Consider the following 21,099-nt stretch of genomic DNA (forward strand, 5'->3'; position numbering starts at 1 on the left):
AAATAGGAAAAGAAAAAGGTTACTAACTAATAATACTATATATATATATAGATATATATATAAATATGTTCACCTAGTGAGCCAAACAAAGGATTTACTGCCACTAATCCTCTTCTTTGCATTGCCTTTGCTAGTTTCTGATTTAAATATCTCAACCAAATTTGAATTGGTTAAGGGATTTGATTCATGTATTGCTTCCAATCTCTGCAATGATATAGAACTAAGTAACACATGGATAATAATAATATACTAGTTCTATACACCATCATACTTTATTATTAGTATTATTTTGGCTACCTTAATATTTTGGTGAATGTCTTGTCTCAAAACAGCCATAGTTGGTCCTACCTTATCTGCAACAAAAACAATAAAACATAGTTACAATTTGTTTTTGTAACATAATTTTCATGTTTGAAAATAAGGAAGAAAAAAAAGAAAGAAAGGTAGTATCAACCAAGAACTTGTAGAATCATGTAACATAAAGATAGGAAAGGCTTTGTTGGGATGTGTGCAGTCTCATGATTTTTTCCAGGTTTGACTATAACAAGCACTGAAAGCTCTTCAATAGCAGAGTTTATCTCTGATTTCTTCTCTGTATCTCTACTCCTCTTCATTTCCCTTATGCTGTGTTCTTTTTCTTCAATTTCTCTTATACAAAAACACACACATAGCTCACAAAACTTAACCAAGCTTATATTTATAAGCAAAAAATAGCGTGGACTTTTTCTACTGTAGTTAATTGTTTCAAATATTTTGGTTAGAGAGAGAGAGAGGGGAATATAAAATTTATAATTTTTTTTATCAAGTGGTTGAACTTGAACTTGAACTTGAACTCAGGAACAATGCCAATTATTAATTGTTGATCACATCTGGTAATAACTTAGCTCCATACTAGTATTTTAATCTTTGGTAGTAGTATTATTGTACTATTAATTTTTGTATGTTGGTCATTGATGGTGACTATATATTTGACCTTGGAGTTATCATCAATTTTCCTCCTTCATCACCTAGGCTATCAGGCTATCCTTATATTTATTTATTTAATAATTAATTAATGAAATGAAACATTATTATCGGAATAAATCAAATCCATGCCTGAACTTGACAGGGCCAAACAATCTAGCCTTTCTTTCTTAAACTACCGTTAACTAGTTCCCTTGTTACTACTTATTTGGAATTTTAAAATCTTGAAAAATTGTTAATGGATGCATATTCGTTGACCAATATTTCATGATCTTTATATGATAATGATTTACATAAAAGTCTTTCAATAAAATAAAATTAGAGTTCATAAAATGAATTGGGCTTATCGGACCAGCATGTAAAACCCCACAAAATGGTAGGATTTAGACAAAATAATGTAAAGTATTTTATCGTGCACCTCCACACTTAAATCTATTACTCTCAATCAACGTGAAAAGATAATTTTACTCTTTTAATCATTTATAATAAATTTTAAAATTGATAGTTTTGAAAGTTTCAAAATTTTGAAATAAGAATTATTTTTTGAAAGTTTAGAAAGTTTCAAAAATTTTAAATCTGAAAAGTTTTCAAATATAAAAATTTTTGAAATTTTTTCTATTTTAAAAATTTCAGATTGCTCAAAACTTTTGTTAGTTTTAATGCGAGAAAAATATTGCATGCCACCGACATGAGAAAAATAATATTTGTTGATTTTAAAATGCTACATCGCCAATGTTAAAGACATATTAGTGTCTAACATCACAATTCACACAATTTGATACTCAACAAACTTATTTGGATATCTTTTTTTATTCGTCTTTGTCCTTCATCTTTTACGTATTATTCATTTTAATTCTTAATAAAATGATAAATTTATATAATTTTATAAAAAATAAAGGACTAAAACGATTAATATATAAAAAAACTAAAACAAAAGATAAATAACCAAGACACATGTTAAATAAAAAATATGTATAATTGCTCATGCGATCTTTTAACTTAATTTCAGGTAACACCACGGTCCTATATCTTTTTTTCTTTTCAATTTAGTCTTTTATTTAATTTAAGTAAAAATTTGATCTTTTATATCTTAAAATGTCAACAATGTTATCCTTTATTTCCAAAAACTTAGAAAATTCATCAAAATCTTCAAACAAATCCCATAAAGTTCAATACAATTTTCAAAAAAATTCATATATTCATCAAATGCATAACTTAAATATTCAAATAAACTCATATTTTTATCTCCAACAACATCAAATTCATTAAATAAAGAATGAAAATATGAGTTTATTTGAAAATTTGAGTTATGAATTTGATGAAATTTGTATTATATTGAAGATGATAATTATTTTTATGGATTTTGTTTGAAAATTTTGATGATTCTTTTTTTAAAAGAATGATAACATTCTTTTTTTAAATGATCAAACTGTTACTTAAAATTAAATAAAAATAAATAAATAAATAAATAACTGAAGTGTTACCTGAAATTAATTTAAGAAACTGCAAGAACAATTATACCTAAAAAATAAATAATCAAAATTATATTTAAACTATAAATATACTTGCAAATACATATACATAAAAAAATTTACACACAACAACTAGCATATTAATATATAAAAACATATTTCTTTAGACAGTAATTAAAAGTCAACATGTATAAATTAAATTTACAAGAGAAAATAGCTACTTCATGCAAGTCAGACTCATAATTAATCTGACAATTAATATGGCTTAATATGATCATTTTTTCTTACTTCCATTAGTCAATGGGAAATATATTTTTTAAAGTATTTGGTGTACCATAAAATATATAAAACCTCTAAAAATTTAATTTATTTAATTGCACATTTATATTCAATTATTACATTTTTGATATAATTTCATAGAAAAACAACGGACTATACCAGAATCCCTCACAAGTACATGCATTAATACATTTGACACAAATAATCATATAGGTTAATTTATATAACTACTATACATCAAATTATATATGTAGCTTTCAATAGTTATCTATGTTTTACGCCACCAACTTGAAGACGGCACACGACACGAGTTTCAATTTAGATGTTAAACAAAAAAATAAAATTATTACAATTGAGATATACTCGTAGAACGACACCATACAATTTCTCCATTGAATTTTTGTTTTAAAAAAGAAAAGTTATTTTTATAAGGTAATATATATTATTTTTTATAGGAAATAAGATAATATATATTAAATTGTATTATTGGTCTTTGATTATATAATAAAATATTATAGTAGTAAATTTGAGATTCTTCCAAAAGAATCTAGCACGTTCAAACTTAAATTTTTATATCTATACTTCTATGTACTATATACAATTGCATATAATTTAATAACATTGATTATACTACAAATAAAAATTTGTTACCAGTTCTTTATAGATCTACCGCCGTATAAACAACTAACATGATATAAATGTTTCTACCATTTTAATGTTGTTCTATATAAAAAATTAAAAAATTAAAAAAATAAATTAAAAATACAAATAAATGAATTTGAATAAATAAAAAATCAATTTTTGTTACAACGATCTTAATTTTATTTTTTTTAAAATACATCTTGATTATATGTATTACGATCTATCTATTTATCTATATCTATACTATATATAGTTACAATAGATTTAGCACTGATCACCCGAAAAATAAAAATTCATTAGGACTCTTTGGTCTTTACGGATATGTCATGTGGATCTCTTACATGATGAATATTTCTATCATTAAATTTGTTCTATATTAATTAAAAAAAGTTAAATATAAATAAATGAAATTGATATTTATACTATATTCTTTTTTTAGTTTTTCTATGTTCTCTTTTGCGGACTTAATTTTATTTAAAATATTTCAGACACTAAATACCAATACATCTTTTAAAAAATATTCGAACTTTCTATGTTGTTGGAGTCTGACATCAAATGTTAGTGAAAAAAAATGGAATTAACAACCATTTAACCCTATTTAATAATAGGAGTTCAATACAAAGTGGTGCATGATCAAAACTTGGAGACAAGACCACGAAATGGCCACCCTAACTAGAGAATGAACAAACTATATACGCTTGTCTCTGAAAAAAACATTAACTACAAAGTTGAGATTATTAACACACAAGCTCCTAATAATCGAAATTATAGCTCTAAACTCAAATGCTACTACTCAAACATGCCATATAAAATTGCGATGAATTTAACATTAATTACACTACTATTAAAAATTTATTAGCGACATTTTACTGGCATATCATGTGGACCTCTTACATGATAAGTATATCTATCATAATGTGTTCTATATTAAATGACAAATTTGAAATACAAATAAATGATATTGAATAGAAATAGAAAAGAAAATATGACTTCACAACAAAGATCAGTCAAGTTGATAAGAATTCAGTTCTAACCTCACAAGGACTTTTGAGTTCAAATTTTGCTATTAATATAACAATCTCAATTCATCTAAATTTTTCTTTCACTTAAATATAATTTTAATCATTAATTTTTTATTTAATATTTATTTTGATCATTTATATATATTTTTGTTTAATTTTCGTCTTATCTTTTATAACCAATGCATTCTAGTTCTTGTTACAATCAAAACAAAGACTATAATAACATTTGGTCATTGATACCCCTTCTAACAATTGTCAATATTATCCATATAATTTTCTTTCAAAAGTACATCTATTTAATCCAATAATAAATTTGCACTTGAAAAAAACTTTTCTTGCATGCTTTGAAACATATGCAAACCCTTTGAAATGAAGAACATTTATCGAAGTTTTCTATATTTTCATGTCATCCTTGTTAAAGTTGTACGCTTAACTTTACAATTTGGTCCAAGATTATACATCAATCGTTCATAACTATAATCATATAGTTATTTAAAATGAATATGATGAAAAGACTACCATTTATCATTTATAAAAAATAAAGAACAAAAATAGATTTTAAAAAAAGAAGATAAATAACTGTAACGAATTTTGATAAAAGATATTTAATCAAAATTATATTTAAGGAATTGCTTATCTCCCCCCACCACGAGTCTGCCAAACCTCCCAAAAAAACATAAACTACCCCTCACCGGATTGCAGGATCCAATTTGATAATTTACCAGAATCACCCATCTGGTAGCTACCAACATATAGGGTAGAATGCTCTTTTCTCTCTTTCACTCTAATTTCCAAATCAAAAACTCTTTAACCCTCAATTTATCTCAATTCAACTATAATATCATTTTATTACCTCAAACCCACACTACATAATCTCACTTTTTCAACTATAGGCTCCGGTTTTGGTTCAGCTGCCAACTTAGGTTTCAAATCGGACGCCGACTAATATTTGAATTTAACTTTAGGTTCAATCATAACTAATTATAAATATTTATCACAAATTAAAACTTAACTATGCAGAAAACTACTCATTCTAGACTACATCAACACATATCGGATGTGTGAATCCAATACTAGTCAATATAGAACTTCAAAACATTTAAAATATGACAATCAAAAGTGTTTTAGAGCTACATTACATTTGCAATGAAGAAAAATAGAGTTGATGATGCCAATGATTTAGAAGAATGAGATTTTTGAACTTCAAAAACGTGGACACATGTGAAGGATTTGATGTTAAGTGTTGAAGAAGTATTTGGCGAGAAGGCTGCCAAATTTATGTATTAGTGCCTACCGGATGCATGAGTCCGATAATTTAATTAATCGAATTCAAGCATTCAGAAATTTGCCAAGCCAAAAGCTAAAATTCAGTAAGGGGTAAACTTAGTAAAACGATGGGCCTATGGGGCAACAACAAGGGACAACCAACTTTCTTATATTTAAGTGTATTTCTTTTCTACAAAAAATTGGATTGGAAAATTTTATCCTATACCTCTCACATTTGACCTTTACCCTACAAATGCATGGAAATAACATTTTCGCCGTCGTATAAATCTTAAAATTTGTAAAAAATTAATTAATTTTACCAGAAAACTTTTTTTAAGTTTTCTGGTATATAACATATATTCCAGAAATTTTTTTTCAAGTTTTCTAGTAAAGAAGTTACATTTTAGAATTTTTTTTCAAAATTTCCGATAAAGTAATTACACTCCAAAAAAAAAACTTAGTGTGTACCGGAAAACTTGTGAAGAAATTTTCTGATACACATCAAATTTTTAAAATTTTTTTATTTATTTTAAATAGTACAGGAAAATTTTAAAAAAGATTTTCGGTAGAAATCTTCTGTACTGTAAATTTTTTAAAAAGTTTTCCGTAAACCTTAAGTTGAGTTGATAAAATAGTAAAAGAAAAATAAAATCAAAAGTACATTTGATATTTTTAAAAATTTATAGAAGTATAGGGACGAATGTGGGGGTACATAGTAAATATTTCATTGGACTGACAACAGTTGGCCCCGCAGCCTCATGGTTATGAATTGGGTCCAGGCCCATAACTACTCAAAATGGAAAGAAAAATTAAAAGATAGAAGAAAATGCATGAAAAAACGAAGAGTGGAAAAGACATATGAAGAAGAAGATGATGCTGGAAAATTGTGGTTGAGGTGAATATTGAAAATTGGAGTGAGTAATCATTCCAACCCAATCATAATGGCACTAAGACTGAGAGTGACTTCCGTTTCTTCACCGTTTGTTTCAACTGCCTCTGGATTCTCACTCTCCCAATCATGCTCTGTTTTCAAACCATGTTTTCATCCTCTTCGCTTCCATTTCCAACTCAATAATAGAAATTACTCATACCCAACAAGGCTTGTCATTAGAGCTTCTAGAACAGAGTCCAAAGGTGTCATCTTGGATTTCAGGGTCCCTCAATTTCAGGTTTTTGCATTACCCCTTTTGTTTATTTTGTTATTTAAAATATGGGAATAATTACATTTATTTTCTGTTTATAACTTTTTTTTAATGGATTGAAATTGAATTAGCTTCCAGAGCCTCTAACTGGGAAGGTTTGGACATTGGAAGGTTTTAAGGCTCATCTAGCTATACTGGTAGGATGCTTCATTCTTTCTGATTTTTATCGTCTTTCTTTGTTTTGCTTACTTTATTGTTTAGTCATGATTTATTGTTCTATCTTAGGCACACTGAATATACATTTAAAAGGATTTCTTTTGAAACGGGACCATATATAAATGCAAGCAAGTTTCATATAATCACGTTCATGCAAGAATTGATTAAAAAATCTATTGTAGAATGCCACCTTGTAAGTAGGTTCATTTCTGTTTAATTATGATATTCTCTTGCATGTGAAAGCACCACCACTGACACGTAAACACCAGTAATGATTTAAGAAAATACAAATCATCAAATAAAACTACATGTGCGAGGACACCACATGTGTGAGGACACCGACACGCCGTTAAAAGTTCTCCTTCTTTAATGGTGACAAAGACAAACATGGTCACCATTGAAAATTTAATCATTCTCCCTCTTCAGTGGTGACCATGTTTGTCTTTCCTCCCTCTTTATGTGATCATGCAGGTTATGTTTATATGTAACCACTGTTCATTTGTTAAGCACCTGAAAAACATTTTAAAGCTTAGTAATTTCTATATAAAGGTAGCCAAATAAATTACCCTGGTAGAAATGTAGTTCTTTCTTTGATAGCAGATCGAACTTTGTATTTAAACCATTAAAAAAATCTTTTTTTTCCCTCTTTCTACAGAAAGGACTTGCTGTTATTGCAATATCTTCAAATTCTGTAGCTACACCCCCCCAGGTGACAGTAAATTCATATAGCTGACAGCATAATATTACTAAATTGGAATTGAATCTTTACTGGAAAGGATCTTTTCTCTGATGGGGTTAATTGAAATCAACCAATTTATTGAAGAGTTGATGTTATCTATTATGTCCCCTAATATAGTAAAACCCTGATATTTGATAGAATGTTCTTTATTACAGTCACAGGATGGTCGAAGGCCGTTTGAGCTGGTTTATCATGGTCAATTTGATGATTCAAGGCCAAGTAGTGACATACAAGTAACTGGAAGGTTTGTTTCTTATAATTGAATTATAGCATTGAACAATTATCTGAATATTTTTAATCTCTTGAAAGTAGTAACCTTTTGAATTTTTTATTTATAAAGATTTTGGTTTTTAGTTGCAGAAATTTAAAACTAATTTGGGGAAGAAGAATGATTTTATAAATCCTAGGATTTTATAACCCTAGATTTTGGGGAGGAAACCCGCAATACATGTACATCCAACCCTCTTCAATTAAAAATGAAATCTCAAGAAATGTAACTGGCTCACTATCAAAAGACAGTTTTAGAATTAATAGAGAGCGTGATCAATGTTCCTCTTTGTTGGTGAACAGAAGAACAGTTTTGGCTTTTGGAATTTCCTTGTTGGGTTTTCCAGGAGTGAGTTTGGCTGTGGTGAAACAAGGTCTTCTAGCAGGAAGAATTCCTGGTTTGTCTGAACCCGATGAACAAGGTTCGTTAACTTTGCATCATTAAAGATTTATATTTTATTTCATGTGGGCAATAAAGCATTCTATTATGTTGTCCATGATTGTAGATTGTTGCAAATAAATATATCTATAAGTTATAACATGATAACAAGTTAACATAAAAACCACAAGAAATCCAAGCCATGATAAAAGAAATGTGTTGATGGTTCCATTTGTAGACTTGATTTTCTATGAAGCACTAACACAAATCCCGACACGTCCATGACGCTGACATGCAGACACCAATAATAATTAAAAAAGTGAAAGTAATTGAATGTAATTATATGTGTTAATCGGCACTAGACACCGTCACATGTTAGACATCGGACATGCCTAAAATCTGAATTGTTGGTGTTACATAGTTGATACTTGATGCTCAATTATGAACTGTGGTTTTACATGCTTCCAAGCCAGAACTCCAGTTGTCTAACATTTTCAATGGATTTTAAGTGAAAGTGAAATAACGTAGTCAAGATTTTGATCAGACAGGTTGGAGGACATATCGTAGGCCAGATGAGAAATCAGGAGGACATGGTGTTGGCTGGAGTCCTATTATTCCATACACCTTCTCGGTACCTCAAGAATGGGAAGAGGTAACGAGTTATGATTTCTTCTTTTTGATGTTGGAAAAAGTATCCTATAATATTTCTGAGTCTTGCCTGAACTGGTCCAAAAGTATTTTCTTGCTCTCTTTTTGGTCGAGAAATTTCATTCTCCTTTAGTCAGAAGATATTTTCTGTTTCTCACATTCGATCACGTGGAGGACATTATATATGTTTTTTTGTTGATTTGTTCTTATGCTTGCTTGCGTTATGTAAACTTAAGCATAAATTTGTTTAACAGGTACCTGTATCAATAGCAGATCTTGGTGGCACAGAGTTAGATTTGAGATTTGCCAGCTCTAAGGAAGGACGTCTGTTTGTCATCGTTGCTCCGGTTCTTAGATTCTCTGACAGTGAGTTTGTCTGATTTCCTTTTGTTCATTTTAGCCTTTTCAAGACAAGGAAAATAAAATTGAGGCAGAAAGAACACGAGAACTTGTTTTAGATTGTAACAATTTTTACTATAAGTATGCAGCTCTTGGTGATGATGCTACAATAGAAAAAATTGGACCTCCAGACAAAGTGATCAATGCGTTTGGCCCAGAAATGATTGGAGAAAATGTAGAAGGGAAGGTTCTTAGTGCAAGTGTAGCAGAACATGAAGGAAGAACTTACTATCAGTTTGAGCTAGAACCTCCTCATATTTTCATTACTGCCACTGCTGCTGGCAACCGCCTATACTTGTTTGGTGTAACCGGCAATGGTAAGTTTTGTTATCTTCTTTTAAGTAGTTTTGCAACATCAAGTCTGAACAGTCATAAAAAAAGTATATAAAATGTTACAAGGTTTAATAGAATATAATCTAATGTTGTTTGTCTTAATTGCAGGCCTTCAGTGGAAGAGACACTACAGTGATTTGAAGAAGATATCGGACTCTTTTCGAGTTGTATAATTGGATTTTTCAATGAATCGAGAGATCATGTTTATGCAAAATTCTGTCTCTGTAGAATAGTATACTGTAATACACAAGTTTCCCACTACTTTTACTGAGTTGGATATCTGTGAATCAAGAAATCAAATATATAAGTCTTTATACCTTCAATATACCAAAATAGTTTTGTTGCATTGGTATGTTTAGTCAGGATGGAAAGTAAATAGTCTGTTATGAAGTCGACCATTCTTGGTTGTTGCTTTTCTACATGTTAAGTACTCAAGAAATGTTTTTCTTTAAGACTTGATAACAGAAACTTATGGGAATGGATCCTCTCCATTTGTTTTCCGTAATCTCCTTTCTCTCTTTTTCAATGGAAGACGGAAATTTCAATGGACCCTCGTGTCACTTGAGAAAATCCATTCCCATAACACTTTATCTGTGGGGCTTCATAGCACAATTTGTTACCCACAACACAACTCCTTGCCCTCAACTCAATCACAGATCACATAGCATAAGTGATTAAGAACTTTAGGAATATTAATGGAGGTGGCGAGGACAAATCTATCATGGTCATGGCATGTGGTTGGAGATACATAGTGTTCATTTTGTTATTTCTACTCTTTAGATTGCACTTAGCCCGTTCACTTAACACAAAACTTCTTTACCTATACTTAAATCAACAACAGAGTTATTAATGATGATTGAACTACACCCTGGTATCTTTTCAGACCCCCCATTTACCATGGTCCTCCTCATCATTTCAGCTTTCTCCCATTTTTCTGAAGCTGCATAGATATTTGACATAAGCACGTTGTGGGAATTACCACATGTAGCAGAGTCTACACCAGTCATCTTAATAACTTGTTCAGCCATTTTCATATCTGAATGAATCCAGCAAGCACCAAGCATTCCACCCAAAACAGTTTCATTAGGTTTCACTGGCATTCTTTTTATTAAGTCATATGCCTCCTTTAATCTCCCTGCTCTTCCCAATAGGTCAACCATGCATCCATAATGCATGATGCCTATTTCAATTCCATATGCCTCCATTTTAGATATTACTTCCAACCCAACACTCACCAAACCTCCATGCGCACAGGCAGAAAGTACACTAAGAAATGTGACAGCATCGGGCCTTATATTAAACTCCTCCATCCTCCCGAAATACTCAAGAACCTCCTTGCATTTTCCATTGACGGAAAAACCTGAAATCATAGCATTCCAACAGAAATTATTCTTCTCATTGCAACTTTCAAAAACCAACCTTGCATTAACCAAGTCCCCACATTTCGAATACATGTCAACCAATCCACTCAAAACAAATTGGTTCACAGCTATTCCTTTATGTTCTATCATGTGATGAATTCTCTTGCCAGCATCCAGGTCCCCAATCTGAGCACATGCAGATAAAACACTAACAACAGTGAACTCATCGGGCTCAAAACCTTCCACACCCATTTCCTCAAAAGCTAGCAATGCTTTATCACCAAATCCATTCTGTACATAGCCAGCAATCATGGAATTCCAAATCTCCAAACTCCGGACCGGAATCCGTCGAAAAATGGCCTCAGCCTCCACGACACTACCCTTCTTGCAGTAGCCACAAACCATAGATGACCAAACAAAACAATTCCTTTCAGGCATTAACTCAAACACTTCCCTTGCATCTTCCATTTCCCCGTTTTTAGCATACCCATCAACCATCACAGTCCACGTCACTACATCTTTCAACTCATGTGGAACCTTATCAAACAATCTCCTAGCAGTTACAGTGTCACCATTTCTAGCAAACCCACCAATCATCTGATTCCAACTCACCCTTGTTTTCACCGGCATTTCCTCAAACGCAAGTGAAGCAGATTCAGTGTCGCCATTTCTCAAGTACCCACCAATCATTGCATTCCAAGTCACAACATTTCTTTCAGGCATAACATCGAACAGCTTGCGCGCATCCGAAACGACGCCGCATTTGGAGTAAGCGGCAACAATTGCCGTTCCAATGAATACGTCGCTGTTCGAACCGGCTTTGATGGACTCTGCGTGAAGGACTTTAACATAATGAAGGAAGGGAAGAGAAGCGCAAGCTTTGAGTAACTGAGGGAGCACGGTGGGGTCGCATGTTCCTTCCTGACGAGTTTCTTTGTACACGACAAGAGCTCTTCTCAATGATCCTTGGGAACGTGATAAATTTGATGGGTTGAAATTCTCTGCGATTCCACTAATTTTTTTGACGCGCTGCATCTTCATTTTCCTAATTTAATTTTTTTATTTTTATTTTGAATAAGCATATTTCTCTGAAGTAGTAAGCATATGTTAAATTGTTATTTGAATTGATAAATAGATGATTGAAATCATAAGATATCATTCAAACAGTGAATCGAGTATTTGATGCTCCATGTTAGATCTTGAAATTGTAAAATATTAATCCAAATAATGAATTGAGTATTTTACTGTATATGTTGATTTCATATAATGTAATTATAACGTGAATTTAATTTTTTTGATAAAATTTAAATTTTTTATAGACTAGTTATAGATAAATTAGTTCAAACACAATTACTATTATTTACAAATATTATTTGAAATAACAAAATTTTATTAGAATATCTGTCTCAAGAAGATAAATGACATTGAAGTCTATATTACAATATTTTGATAATTTACAAAATTTTGGAATTAATTTAACTCACGGATATTATTTGAACATTAATTTGTGTACTCATTTGTTTTCATACCATGTTTTCATCATCTTCGTTTCATCCAAAAATTTCTTATTTCTACAACAAATTGGGCTGACTACAGTTGTGCCCCCGGGCCTTATGGTTATGAATTGGGTCCAGGCCCATCACTACCCAAAATGGGAAAAAAGAGTGTAAGATGCATGAAAAAACGAAGAGTGGAAAAGATATACGAAGAAGATGATGCTGGAAAATTGTGGTTGAGGTGAATGAATATTGGAGTGAGTGAGTAACCATTCCATTATCCAACCCAATCATAATGGCACTAAGACTGAGAGTGACATCCTTTTCTTCACCGTTTGTTTCAACTGCCTCTGGATTCTCACTCTCCCAATCATGCTCTGTTTCCAAACAGTGTTTTCACCCTCTTCGCTTCCAACTCAATACTAGAAACTACTCATACCCAACAAGGCTTGTCATTAAAGCTGCCAGAACAGAGTCCAAAGGTGTTTCCTTGGGTTTCAGAGCTCCTCAATTTCAGGTTTTTGCATTACTCCTTTTTATTTATTTTGTTCTTTGAAATATTGGAATCATTAGATTTATGTTTGTTTTTTTTATGGATTGAAATTGAATTAGCTTGCAGAGCCTCTTACTGGGAAGGTTTGGACATTGGAAGATTTTGAAGCACATCCAGCTCTACTGGTAGGATGCTTCATTATTTCTGATTTGTTTCATTTTTCTTTGTTTTGCTTACTTTATTGTTCATTCATGATTTATGGTTCTATCTTAGGCTCACTGAATATACATTTAAAAGGGTTTCGTTTGAAATGGGACCATTTATTAATGCAAGCAAGTTTCATGTCAGAATTGATTGAGAAATATTGTAGAATGCCACCCTGTAAGGTTCATTCCCGTTCAATTATGATTTTCTTGTGTCTATGAAACACCAATACAGAAACAAACTAGTAAACAGTGGTAATAATTTAAGAAAATAAAAGTGATCAGACATAACCAAGTGTGTCGGTGCCAAACATTGGACATACCTACAATGTGAAGTATCACTGTATGTAGCATTTGTTCTTATAAGATATTTAGTTCCTGTAACAATGTGCAAAAGGTGCTCTGTGAACCATGATTGTGGGCTGTGCCAAAGTTTTATGGACTGTTTTTGTGGTTATAAGTGTGTCAAAAATTCTAATTAAGACCTCTCTTTTGTTGCTTATTTAGTGAAAATATAATCATTTTCCCTCCTCCACGGTGACCATGTATGTGTTTCCTCGCTCTTTATGTGGTCGTGCAGGTTATGTTTATATGCAACCACTGTCCATTTGTCAAGCACCTGAAAAAAGACATTGTAAAGCTTACTAAATTCTATATGAAGGTAGCTAAACAAATTACCCTGGTAGAAATGTAGTTCTTTCTTTGATAGCAGATTGAGCTTGTATAAGTTTAAACCATTAAAAAAATGTTTTTTCCGTCTTTCTACAGAAAGGACTTGCTGTCATTGCAATATCTTCTAATTCTGTAGCTACACACCCCCAGGTGACAGTAAATTCATATCACGGAATATAGCTACGTTTAAACTATTGTATACTTTGTCCAACTTGGATTTCTGCCTCGCAGGATGGACCAGAATTTATGGCAGAAGATGCTAAGTTGTTTGGTTATCCTTTCCCATACCTATACGATGAGGTTTGATTCTGTAATTTTGTAGTCATAACTCTCATGATTTATCAGTTGTATGCATGCGCAGTTGTGTTTTCCAAATCACATCAGCCTTTGTATCCTAAAACTGGAACCTGATAGCAAAATATTTTTAAATTGGAATTGAATCTTTTATTTGATGGGGTTAATTGAAAGCAACCAATTTATTTAAGAATTGATGTTATCTATGCCGTAATATTGTTAAAATCTGATAGTTGATGGAATGTTCTTTATTGCAGTCACAGGATGTTGCACTTGATTTTGGAGCTGTTTGTACACCAGAATTTTACCTTTTCAAAAAGGTAATTACAACCAGTCACTGTTGATCAATGTTGCTTTGATTTGGGGTTAAATTAAACCCTCAAATATCGAGGTATGTTGTATTTTCTATCCATTAATCATATAATATCAGGATGGTCGAAGGCCGTTTGAGCTGGTTTATCATGGTCAATTTGATGATTCAAGGCCAAGTAGTAACATACAAGTAACTGGAAGGTTTGTTTCTTAGAATTGAATTATAGCATTGAAAATTATCTCAACATTTTTAATCTCTTGAAAGTACACTAAGAAATTATCTCAACCTTTTGACTTACATATATTTTTATTTATAAAGAGACTTGAGCTTGGCAATAGATCGTGTTCTGAGTGGCCAGCAGGTACCATCAGAGCAAACACCTAGGTACTTTCACTACTCTGAACATATACTTTTCCTTTTGATTATTTTAGAAAATTTCGGTTTTTGGTCTCTGTCATGATCATGTATGCTCAAAGTTGGGTTTTCGTATTTGTATGAAGTGTTGGATGCAGCATAAAGTGGCACCCAGGAAAGAAGTTTTGATCTGTGTACCTTGTAATTAACGTGCTCAAGATTGTAATAAAGGAGCCACTGACTGTATTGTTGTTATTAAATAGAAGTAATAAATAATGCTGTTGTACATGAACTGAATTAAATACTGTTTTGGGGGCAAAAGAACTAGAGATGCATACATACATTATTATTACATTTGTAATTGATTAATTAACGAAGTTAACGTTTCTTGTATGGGAAGATAGTGATTACTTAACATTGATAGTTGCTTGTTTTTCTAAGCAGGGGAGATAATAATAATAAGATGTATCAAACTATATGTGGGCCAAGGATTGTCTCCTATCACATGAATAAAAGCAAGACATCTTTTCAATATCATGGAGTACGAACTATCTCCATCTTTACAATAATAATTTGTGAAAGATTGTGGTCCATATGTGCTTCTCTTTCTCATCATAAATATTTTGCCCTCTACTATAAGCTTATGCCCCAAATGAAGACAATATCAACTCTTGCTTTTTCTCTAGCCCATCTCTCCAGTCTCTTGAAAGCTATGTTCGTTTCTGAGGTCCCTTCTCTAACAAGTCATTATTAATTCCCAAGGTTAATTGAACCTAAACCTCTTACATGTACCACTTTTCATTAATCTTTTAAGAACCAAAAGTTATATTAAGAAGGGAAGGGTATTCCAACCCTATAAGATCTATTATAATTTGGGATAAACAACAACGAATGAGAACAATGAACAACCACAAAGTTGAGTTCACATGCAAAATAGAATAATTTATCCATCAGATGAGCATAAATACCTTGGGATACAATAGGTACGTCTCCAACGTAGCAGAGGTAACGGAACAATAAGAATAAATTGAAATTGGAAATGTAACCCAAAAACGATCGAAGATGTAACCCTAGAACAAACCAATTTAAGTAAAGAGTTGTAAAGAAATTTTTGGGGTGCACTAGCAAATATGACCATTTAATGAATTGTACGGAGGTAGTGGAAGAAAATCATGGGCACATTAAACACTACCAATTTAGTGGGTTTGCAAGCAAAATTCAATAAACTTGGGCGACATAATTTAAAATTAGATTTTTTTGCATAAGCTTTCAAATCCAAAAATATTTGTCAAATGCTCATTTGCTCTCATGTTCTTCTCAAATACACTATCGAAAATTACAATAGTGTATTTTAATTAATTTTGTACTGCCAGAAACTAGCAAGGACGGGTCATTTTTAAAAATAATTAATGTGTTAGAGCAAAACCATCCTAAATTGTCCACAAAACCAAAGGTGAGATTAATGATAAACCCTTTTCTAACTTTTTGTGAACTTTTCATTAGGTTACTTATTTTGGCCCCTCATGTCGGCAAAAGCAAACTCTTAGATTGGTATGATACAGACTAATGCGTCATTTTCTTCCTGAATTTTAGTGCACTCCAAATAAAAGTATTTATTTGAAGAACCTTATTTTATGCTCATTTAAAAAAGAAAAAGAAACAGAAATTAATAGAATATATATAGAGACTAGACTAGAGTGCTAACATATGATCTGTTTCAAATTTTTATATTCCTTCTATTACTTGAATTTTGGACAACACAGTGGTTGTTTTTATTGACATCAATTCTAGGACAATATCAACTTAAGATGAGGACACAGTTATTTACTTCTCTGACTTTTGTTCCAGAGAAAGATTTTATCTACAAAAATAACACAGTTGTAGTGTGAAATAAGAATTACCATAAACATATAAACTGATCTATACAAATAAATAATTTGTCACTTAACAAATTAACTGATTTAATAATAATAATCAATTTAGTAATGACTATGAAGAAGAGGATGATGATTCTATCAAAAGTTCACATGATCTTGAGAAACTTGAACAATGAACTGCTGCTTTTGGATTGGTAACAACCATGCATTTATTGAGAACATTTGGTTTATCCAAATCATCATTTGCAAGTCTGATCTCCTTGAGCATTGCCGTTACATCTTTCATCGTCGGTCGTTCTTCCGGGGACGGATTCACACATAAAAGAGCCACTCCTAACACTTGAAGCATCTCTGGAATTCTTGTTCCACATTGCAATACTAATTGCTGATCAAGGATAGTTGTGAACTCTCTTTTCTTCTCTCTGATTTCACTGATAACCCATGTTACAATGTGAGCATTCTCTGGAATTCTGTTATCTGTTGGCTCCATTCCAGTTAAAATCTCAAGTAGCACAACACCATAACTGTATACATCACTTTTCTCTGTGATCCTTAAACTGTATCCATATTCTGAAATTAAGAAAAAGAAAAAATAATGACTTAAACTGTTAAGACACTTTAAAGTTCTGATAAACTGATATTTTGCCAAAATGAAATAGTTGTTTTAGTAATCTAGTTGGAGGAGTTAAAGGACAAGGAGTTCCGACTCTGATGAATGAGAAAATAGTAACATAACAACTAATATATTAACATTTGCATATAAAATAAAAATGGTTGTTTTAGAATCTGAAAAGTTTTTTATACTTACCAGGAGCTATGTATCCATAAGAACCTGCGACAACATTAGAAGCTCCTGCACACTCTGATGAAATGATCAATTTTGCAAGGCCAAAATCTGCAAGAAAAGCCTCAAACATTGGACCTACCAAGATGTTGTTAGCCTTAATATCGCGATGGACGATGGGAGGGATACAATCATGATGAAGATATTCTAAACCATGAGCTGCTCCTAGTATGATCTTGTACCTTGCATCCCAATCCAAGAACAATCTCTTTTCATGAAGCAATCCAAACAAACTTCCATTACATATGTAATCAAACAAGAGCATTCTAGTTCTTCCGTTGTCGCAGCATCCTAAAAGTCTCACTATATTTTTATGCCTTATTGATCCAAGCGTCTGAACTTCTGCTGTAAACTGATCCCTCTCTTGTGTCTCTTCATTCTTTATTGGCCATAGTTTCTTCACTGCAATAGCCTGTCTTGTTGGAGTCTCGACACGATAAACAACGCCCGAGCAGCCCTTTCCAACAATGTTTGAATCAGACAACTTTGTTACAATGTCATTGATGGAGAAGTTAAGCTTTTGGAATGGAGTGAAAGACCATTCCAGTTCACCTTCATGATCAAAATCATTACTACTCCCATAACTGTTCCCTTGAATCCGCAGTGCTAATATCACTCCACAAGTGACAATAGCAGAAGTTAAAATAACTCCAAGGAAAGTGAAGATAATAATATTCCTTATTGACTTGTTGCCTTGTAGATTTTCACTTGCATGACACTTGTTAATACAAAGATCAGGGTTACCAGCGAACGCAGCCGCTGGTAGGTCCCGGAAGAACTTCGTGTCCGGAAGAGTCCCGGAGAATTTATTGTAGGAAACATTTAGAGACACAAGATTGTCAAGATCACCAAGTACTATGAGTGTGCCTGTGAGCTTGTTGTAAGAGAGGTCCAATATGGAAAGTTTTGAGAGATTAGAGAAAGTCATTGGAATGGAACCAGTAAGAGAATTCCAACTCAAGTTCAAGAGAATATCCAATCCTTGCAAGTAACCAATCTCATTTGGAATAGAACCAATGATTCTATTGTTACTTAAATCAAGCAACTGCAAATCCTTACAAAGGCCTAGTGACTGAGGGATTAAACCAGTGATAAGGTTTCCATTTAGAATCAACTTATTTAAAGATGTAAGTTTGCCAAAACTCTTGGGAATGGTTCCTGTTATTCTGTTTGAAGAAAGATCCAATACATTAAGGCTGGCGAGGAATTTTAATGAGGAAGGAATGGTTCCTTGGAGTTCATTGCTGTGCAAGTCAAGCATTTCTAGATGAGCACAGTTACCTATCTCATAAGGAATATCTCCACTGAGTTGATTATAAGACAACTCTAGAAAACTCAAACTTCTCAAAAGGCCTATTTCTTGTGGAATTCGACCGGTAAAGTTGTTTGATCCTAGTCTTAACCTGATCAAACTTATGCAGCTGCCAATATCAGGTGGAATTTGACCTGAAAGTCTGTTTGATATCAGCAACAACTGAGTTAAATTCTTTAGATGAAAGAGAGAATTTGGAATCGGACCAGTAAGGAAATTGTGCGAAAGATCAATCGCTTCAAGTTTCTGACAGTTAGATAGTTCTGTTGGTATACTTCCATGAAGCTGATTCTGCCAAGCAAAGAAGAGTGTGAGTTCCTTCAGATTCCCTATAACAGATGGAATCTCACCAGAGAATTTGTTGTTATCTAATTCAAGTTGCTTCAACATGGAAAAATTGCCAACATATGAAGGTATTTCTCCATAAATGTTATTATCAGACAAAAGAAGTTCCTCCAATGAGAGTAGTTTACTGAGACTCAAAGGTAACTGACCAATAAGAGAATTCAAAGAGAAATCAATAACCTTCAGACTTGTGCAGTTTCCAAGATTTTCAGGAATGTTTCCAGTTAAATTGTTCTGCCACAGTAAAACCCTTTTGAGGCTTTGCATGGAACCTAATTCATAAGGAATGTTTCCATTAAGCTGATTTTCATACAGAAACAAATCTTCCAAAGCTGAACAGTTGTGAATCTCTGGTGGAATTTGACCTGTGAGATGTGCTGTGTAGACTGAAAGTGTCTTGAGATTCTGAAGTTCTCCTATACTTGATGGAATCTCACCAGAAATTCCAGTAACTGCAAGTCCAAGAAAAACCAAAGCCTTACAATCTGATATCTGCATTGGAATTTCGCCAAATATACCTTGATTTCCGCCTGCTCTCAGCGATTCAAGAGCCTTCAACTGGCCTATTTCTCCGGGAATCATACCGGAAAGCTGGTTGTCAAAAAGTTCCAGCTGATGAAGCTTTGAACAGTTTCCAATTGTGGTTGGAATTTTTCCATGTAATGAATTTGAATTCAAAGATAACCATCTTAGTTCAGATAACTTTCCTATTTCTTTTGGAATGGTTCCTGTTAAAGTATTGAAGCTAAGGTCAAGAGTAACTAGAGATGACAAGTTTCCAACTGAACTTGGAATCTCTCCTGTGAGATTTCCATTTGAGATGATAAGAGTTGTAAGGTGGTTAAAAGAAAGGAACTGTGTAGGAAAACCGCTACGAAGATCGATCGATGTTATTATGATCTCTTCAACAAACTCTTCTGCAGAACACTTTATATAGTCCCATCTGCATGGATTTTTCTGAGATGGATCCCATGACGAGAAGGTAGTACTGACATAGTTGGATGAATTGAAAGTTGAAAGCCATGAAAGTAGAGAGAGACCTTCTTGGTTTAGAGAAGAAATGAATGGAAACAAGGAGATAGTAAAAAACAAGATAAAAAGCTTTAATGCATTGCTTGACATGATGAGGTTGGTGTTCTGCTACTGTTCTCTCTCATCCAAACATACTACCACTACTCTCTCTATTTCTTCTGTATCATTGATACTTGGATATTGAAATTCACATGTCTCCATTTAAAGTTACTGATGATGATGTAGGCCGTTCCTTTATCTTTCATCAAAGGCCGAAGAAACGAACAAGTGGTTAGTCTGACATTAACTAAAAATGAATTAAAGGAATCTTATATAAGAAATATGACTCATATATTCAATCTATTAAAATTTTTTGAGTAAATTTTTTGTCTCCTTATCTCTTAATGATCTGATAATTTATCTGTTGTTGTTGCTCTCTATGCTCCTAAACTCCTAACAAGGTATGTGAAAAAGATGTGGTAGTAACTAAAAAATATTTTACTCACTTGCCTAACTACTCTCAAGCTTTACTCAGGGTAATTTTTATAATTAGAAATTAACAGAGAGTGAGAGGTGTTGTTGGAACTAATAAGTATACAATATAGAAAGCAAGTTCTATGACAAATCATTCCCAAGATTTTTATCAGATCTAACAACATATTTGGTACAAGATTCTGCAGTGTGTAATTGAGCTGTATACAATAATAATAATAATAATAATAATAATAATAATAATAATAATAATAATAATAATAAT

At 32.3% G+C, this 21,099-nt stretch overlaps 5 protein-coding genes across 8 annotated transcripts in view; 2 read left to right on the top strand and 3 right to left on the bottom strand.

The window, feature by feature from the left end:
* LOC101493103 (glycolipid transfer protein 2-like) overlaps positions 1-882 on the bottom strand; it is a 1,871-nt gene extending 989 nt beyond the window's left edge. The window contains exons 1-3 of the mRNA XM_004502535.4: positions 455-882; positions 298-353; positions 74-204 (exon numbers count right to left, since the gene is read on the bottom strand). Of these exons, the coding sequence (XP_004502592.1) occupies positions 74-204; positions 298-353; positions 455-614 (347 nt within the window). The 5' untranslated portion in view covers positions 615-882. The remainder of the gene's footprint in view (positions 1-73; positions 205-297; positions 354-454) is intronic.
* Positions 883-6,472: 5,590 nt separating this feature from the next.
* Positions 6,473-10,113, top strand: LOC101493431 (psbP domain-containing protein 4, chloroplastic). Of its 2 annotated transcripts, XM_004502536.4 has the most exons (9): positions 6,473-6,813; positions 6,918-6,983; positions 7,658-7,711; positions 7,897-7,985; positions 8,312-8,430; positions 8,936-9,039; positions 9,290-9,401; positions 9,524-9,751; positions 9,876-10,113. In XM_004502536.4, the coding sequence occupies exons 1-9, from the start codon at positions 6,586-6,588 to the stop codon at positions 9,938-9,940; spliced, it is 1,065 nt and encodes a 354-aa protein (XP_004502593.1). In that variant the 5' UTR covers positions 6,473-6,585; the 3' UTR covers positions 9,941-10,113. The 2 variants fall into 2 exon arrangements, with proteins under 2 accessions (XP_004502593.1, XP_004502594.1); XM_004502537.4 differs by lacking the exon at positions 7,658-7,711.
* Positions 10,114-10,424: 311 nt separating this feature from the next.
* LOC101493966 (pentatricopeptide repeat-containing protein At3g21470) lies at positions 10,425-12,308 on the bottom strand. Its single transcript, XM_004502538.4, has one exon. The coding sequence runs from the start codon at positions 12,167-12,169 to the stop codon at positions 10,568-10,570; it is 1,602 nt and encodes a 533-aa protein (XP_004502595.1). The 5' UTR covers positions 12,170-12,308; the 3' UTR covers positions 10,425-10,567.
* Positions 12,309-12,803: 495 nt separating this feature from the next.
* Positions 12,804-15,346, top strand: LOC101494289 (uncharacterized). 3 transcript variants are annotated; one of them, XM_004502539.4, is made up of 9 exons: positions 12,805-13,141; positions 13,237-13,302; positions 13,901-13,981; positions 14,089-14,142; positions 14,224-14,292; positions 14,544-14,606; positions 14,717-14,799; positions 14,918-14,983; positions 15,100-15,346. In XM_004502539.4, exons 1-9 carry the CDS (start codon positions 12,920-12,922, stop codon positions 15,140-15,142), a joined length of 747 nt encoding a protein of 248 aa, XP_004502596.1. In that variant the 5' UTR covers positions 12,805-12,919; the 3' UTR covers positions 15,143-15,346. The 3 variants fall into 3 exon arrangements, with proteins under 3 accessions (XP_073225450.1, XP_004502596.1, XP_012571896.1); XM_012716442.3 differs by having other exon boundaries at positions 12,819-13,141; positions 13,244-13,302; XM_073369349.1 differs by lacking the exon at positions 13,901-13,981 and having other exon boundaries at positions 12,804-13,141.
* Positions 15,347-16,839: 1,493 nt separating this feature from the next.
* On the bottom strand, positions 16,840-20,943 carry LOC101494599 (uncharacterized). The gene is made up of 2 exons (XM_004502540.4): positions 17,639-20,943; positions 16,840-17,400 (listed from the first exon to the last, which is right to left on the bottom strand). Exons 1-2 carry the CDS (start codon positions 20,451-20,453, stop codon positions 16,943-16,945), a joined length of 3,273 nt encoding a protein of 1,090 aa, XP_004502597.1. The 5' UTR covers positions 20,454-20,943; the 3' UTR covers positions 16,840-16,942.
* Between the last annotated feature and the right edge of the window lie 156 nt (positions 20,944-21,099).

Source organism: Cicer arietinum, chromosome 5 (genome assembly GCF_000331145.2).
Source record: "Cicer arietinum cultivar CDC Frontier isolate Library 1 chromosome 5, Cicar.CDCFrontier_v2.0, whole genome shotgun sequence".
In the NCBI taxonomy this organism is placed as follows: Eukaryota; Viridiplantae; Streptophyta; class Magnoliopsida; order Fabales; family Fabaceae; genus Cicer; species Cicer arietinum.